The following is a 5,359-nucleotide window of genomic DNA, read 5'->3' on the forward strand; positions in this document are numbered from 1 at the left end:
TATGGTTAAATATTTGTTTTTTAAAATATTTTTGTAAATACCCGCAAGTACCCATGGTTATCCGCAAATAAAAAAAAAGGCAGGTACTCGCATAATAGATACCTGTACAAATATGAGGACGAGTACATGACGTATATTTATCCAGCGGATAAGGAACGAAGGAGTTATTACCCGTACCCTACCCGCTCTGTTGACATCTCTACTTGAAAGTAAGGACTCCTGAATTCTTTAAGAACTTGGAAAATTTTAATTTTAGTCGAAAAAATCTCATTTTAAACATTTTCTGAAATACTTTCTTTTATTAACCGATTTTTATATAATTTAAAAGAATAAAAAGAATAATTTTTGTTTGTTTAGGTCATCTCAAAATTATAATTAATGTGAAATGTTTTATTTATTCTAATTAGAAAACTACATTCTATGTTTTAAGATATAAATATTTTTAAGAGTTAAGAGTGTAAATAAAATTATGAGAGGAAATGATAACAATAATTAGTCCAATAAAGTAAAATAAGACAAAAATATATGTAGAAAAAAATGTACCTTCTTTTTCTCTCTGTCTATTAATATTTCACTAATAAAAATCATCTTAAAAAATTAAAATTATGACCATAAACATTTCTAAAACTAAAATAAGTTACATATAAGAAGATTAATTCTTTAAATTTAGTTTTTAAAGAATACCTTTTTTTTTTAAAATTTAGGACTAAAATATTCTTTTTAAATTTGGAAATTAATAAATATAAGATTAAAAACCTAATTAAGAAAAAACATTTTAAAAACATAGTGTTAATTTTGTGATGTTATTTTTTTTTAAATGACATGGAAATAAAAATAAAACATTTCAAGTAGAAATACCATATTGATTTTCCAAATGTATGGATGCAGATCTGTAGAGAAAGGTTAAGACCCCACAAAGAGGTGACACGCAAGATATCTCTCTATCTTCTCATCCACCACTTCTCCAATTGGAAGCACACGCCAACACTCTATTTTCTCCATCATTCAACATTTTTTCAATGTTCATAGCCACACCACTCCACACCACTAACCTCGATCTGCATCCTTGTTTCTCCTGTTATCTCTTCTTGAGACCCCAAATGGCTTCTGCCAGTGCCACCACTCTCTTCTCCTCTAACCCCATGTTTCCCTCTGACTACCACTCTCTCTCCCCCTCTCCAACCATTCCTAAATCCTTCACCGGCCTCTGCAAGCCTTTCCATTCGAGGGTTCCCACTTCCATCCCCTTCTTCCATTGCAGAAGACCAAAGTTCTTTGTCACAGCTTCTGTGAGTGTTTCTGCCTCACCCTCTTCTTCAATGATGTCAAGTTTTTGCTTTGTTTTTTTTTATTATTTATCTGGGGCTGCCTAATTGTGCCTGGTAATGCCCAAGTTTCGATTTTTCCTTATGAGTCATGCTTATTTTGTGCAATGAACGTATTGGTTGTTCTTGGCGATGTTGAGAAGGATTTTTGGATTTAGGTGTTAGTTACCCTTTATTGTTGATGTGTTCCTTTTCCTATGAATCAAAATGGGTGTTTTTGTTTTTCCATTGATGTGGGGTTGGTGACTGTTTTTGTTTTGATTGTGCAAAAACTTTTTCTGTTTTCTCAAGGTGTGTAGTATCTAAGTAGAAATCGTTGGTAATCTTGCATGAAGGTCTTGGTGGCTATCAGCATGGGAAAGTTCTGTAATAGTTAGTATTTGGTTATCTTTTGATTCAAAATTTTAATTGAAGATGTTATTTTGTTATTGGTTATGTTTTAGACAAAATTGTATCTTTTACTTCAAAAGCCCTGAAGTACTGAGTGTTTTTTATTTTATGGGCATTTAATATTTGTTGTTTAAGACTTTCTCATTTTAAAATGCTTGACAAATCCCTTGCTTTAGGGTAATACCTATGGTCTCTAATGAATTGGAATTTTCTATGGTCCATTTGATTAGGATTTTAACTTGGACGAAGGGGAAAAGTCAAAATTTCGATGCACCTTTCATGCTTTTAGATAGCTTTTATTTGAAGTTTATTAATCCCTTTATACTCAAATATGTCGTGATTGAACAGCTTCTAAAACAATCAGGCTCTTAGTAAGGTTGTCTAACTTGAGTTTATTTAAACCTGTGGAGGCTTGGTAAACTAAACAAGTAGTTTTACCTTGGGTAAAATAATATTAAAAATATGTAATCATAGTATACATACAAACCATAGTAACAAATGATAGTACAATCGTTCTTAATGATCCAAGCTATGGACTCAAATTTCAGTTCATTTTTACTGCAAAAAACTAAAGGTTCTATTTTTAGTAACAGCAAATAATAAAACCTAATTAATTGGCAAATACAAAATAAAATAAAAGAGAGGAGGGTTGCTGGCCTTTGGGTTTGGGCATACAGGTTTCAGTTTTAATAATGTATGAAGGAAGTTAAGGGTTCAATGCATACCATCTCTAGCTTTCAGTTGCTTGCAGGTCAGAAAGGGTGTAATTGGTTCTTTTGCAGTTGCTGGCTTCCATTTGTGGCTGCTCAGTTCCGTTCTTTAGCTACTGAGATCCTGTTGTACGCTTTGCAGACATAGATCTGATTCATGGTTGGTGACTGGTCAGATGAATGACTGGTGTTGCTTCGTGGTTGATGGCAGCCATGGAGAAATGGTTGATGGCCAAGTAATACTCCAATGCAATCATGGGTCACAATTGGTGATGTGAACCCTCTTGGATCAAGATTTGAGTATCTCAAAACATGAATTTCTTTGGACAATTGTGGTAAGAAAAGTGAGAAATTAAAATGGAAAAATATGGGTTGAGCTAAGAAATGAAAGATAAACACCACAATCTCTAAACATTAATAAGTTGAGAAAGATTGACATTTGGAATTAAGAAATTCAAGGATAGAAGCAAAATTACTTCCTAAGAACCTATAGATATAGAATCCTCTCAATTGGAAAAATTTTCAGTTTAATTCAATTGTCACCCCTCAAAATCTTACATAAGGTTCTTTGTAAGCTTAGAGGCAACAAGTAGTAAATGCCCACTCAGGCTCCACAAAGAAATAAATTCCCACCAACACTTATTTCTAGTAGAATTGACTCCGGTATCCCATTACCTATCATTATGGTTTGGGAAGCTGAAAAACACTAAAAAACTGTTCTTGACAGCCTTAAAACTCATAAAATATTTAAAAAAAAAGAACTAGAAAAATTACATTAATAATGAAGGGTAATAGGGCTTAAGCAATTATTTAGTTCAACTGCTTAAACTCTAACCACCAATGCTTTTTCTGTGTTATGTGAATTCGGTTTTGTCATAAAGTCTTCATCAACATGTAGAAAATAGCATTAGGTGATATATCTTCATGGGCATATCATGCAAATCAGTCCATCTTTATTATTCAAATTCTTCCAAGTGCAGTCTTTGGTAGATTCCATCAAATAGTCACTTGGGTTTTGGGTAACTTAGTTTTCAGAACGAAACCGAAAGGAAGCAAAACATAAAAATTCTTATTTTTTAGGAGTTTTGAAGGATAATTTGCTTCACTTCTATGTACCCATGAACTTGTCCCTGAACTTGCAAGTTAATACAAGTTCTTCTGAGTTTGCAGCCAAGCAAATTTACTAGCATTCTTAGCCTTGGAATGGGGAATAGTTTTTCCAAAACTGTGAGTTTAACAGCCACATTCTTAGCCTTGGAATGGTGGTTGTTTTCTTTGTGCACTGTATTTTTAACATGCTTTTCTTTTCTAAATTTGTTATAGAAAGTGGAACTTAATGATGGCATGACGATAGACAACAAATATAACTTTGGCCATAAGACTCAATTTATAGGGTAATAAAAATCTTGATCAAAGGTTCAGATAGGGCTTTGGTTCTCTAAATTTGCACTCTGCTTATTGAATTATGCAAATTCCGCGTATCCAAAATTACATTTAACAGCATGTTTAGGGCATATGAAATATTTTAGTTGTTTTTTCCGCTGTTTGCTTGATAATATGTGTTTGGAACAACAACTAAAATTTGTAAATAGGTTTTCTTTGAGCACCCATTTGAGTGGAGAAACAAAGTTTTACACATGCTATTTTTCTGTTTGGTGTGCACTAATACACTTGGGTTTGTTTGTTTGTTTGTTTCTCCTATAAGGCTGTAACATGCACATTAAATTCATTTTCTCAGCGAGAGAATGGAGTATTTGCTTGCATGTCAAATTGTTAAGATTACTGAATAAATTCATGTGCTTATGCTGTACCACAGGTAATAAAGTGGAGATGTCCAAAGCAAACCCTCCCTCCCAATTCAGATACTGGTTTCCAAAAGAAACTCCTCTATCTAGAATCCATTGGCATCGACTCTTTCTCACTAATTGAAAACCATCCAATGCTGATCACTACCTCTCTTACAGACATAAAATCGACTGTGGAATACATCACCTCCATGGATTTCACTGCGACCGAGTTCCGGCGTATGGTTGGCATGTGCCCTGAGATTCTGACCACCAATGTCTCCGACATAATACCTGTCTTCACCTTCCTTCATAGCGAGGTACACGTGTGTTGTTCAGACATTAAGCGGGTTATAAATCGCCGTCCCAGGTTGCTTGTCTGCAGTGTTAGTAAGAGACTTCGTCCTACCCTATACTTCCTCCAAAGTATTGGCATAGAAGAGGTAAACAAGCACACTGACTTGCTATCATGTAGTGTTGAAGAAAAGTTCATGCCCAGAGTTGATTACTTTGAGAATATTGGGTTTTCTCGCCGTGATGCAACTATAATGTTTCGCAGATTTCCTCAGCTGTTTTGTTATAGTATTAAAAATAATTTGGAGCCTAAATACAGTTACTTTGTGGTGGAGATGGGGAGAGATTTGAAGGAGCTGATAGAATTTCCACAATATTTCTCATTTAGCCTTGAGAATAGAATTAAGCCTAGGCATAAAAAGTGTGTAGAAATGGGGGTCTGTTTTCCTCTCCCTGCTTTGTTAAAAACAAAGGAAGTGAAATTTCAAAGTAGATTGGAAGTGTTTGTAAATTCTTCAACACCCTTGAAAACATCCCCTCTGTGGTGTGCTGGCTGTGATCTTTATGAAGTATAGAATAACAATTGCATTGTACATTTAATTGCTCTTGTGAATTTGTAAACTTAATTAGGTGCTTTATACTTCAGTTTGCTAATGTTTCTGGTACAAAATCACGGGCATCTTCTAAAAAGGCACATTTCTATGAGTTGGTAATACAATTGTTTCTTCAGACTGAAAAATTAAGACTACGAATTAAATTGAAATAACTGTGTAAGTTGATTTCAAATAATAATTACTTTAGTTATTCTGGGTGATAGTAAATAACTATCTAAATTTAGTCACTTACTATGGTTTTA

At 33.8% G+C, this 5,359-nt stretch overlaps 1 protein-coding gene across 1 annotated transcript; it reads left to right on the forward strand.

The window, feature by feature from the left end:
• Window positions 1–947: 947 nt before the first annotated feature.
• Window positions 948–5,143, forward strand: LOC114173175 (transcription termination factor MTEF1, chloroplastic). The gene is made up of 2 exons (XM_028057429.1): window positions 948–1,289; window positions 4,242–5,143. The coding sequence occupies exons 1-2, from the start codon at window positions 1,020–1,022 to the stop codon at window positions 5,076–5,078; spliced, it is 1,107 nt and encodes a 368-aa protein (XP_027913230.1). The 5' UTR covers window positions 948–1,019; the 3' UTR covers window positions 5,079–5,143.
• The last annotated feature ends 216 nt before the right edge of the window (window positions 5,144–5,359 follow it).

This window comes from Vigna unguiculata, chromosome 1 (genome assembly GCF_004118075.2).
Source record: "Vigna unguiculata cultivar IT97K-499-35 chromosome 1, ASM411807v1, whole genome shotgun sequence".
Classification (NCBI taxonomy): Eukaryota; Viridiplantae; Streptophyta; class Magnoliopsida; order Fabales; family Fabaceae; genus Vigna; species Vigna unguiculata.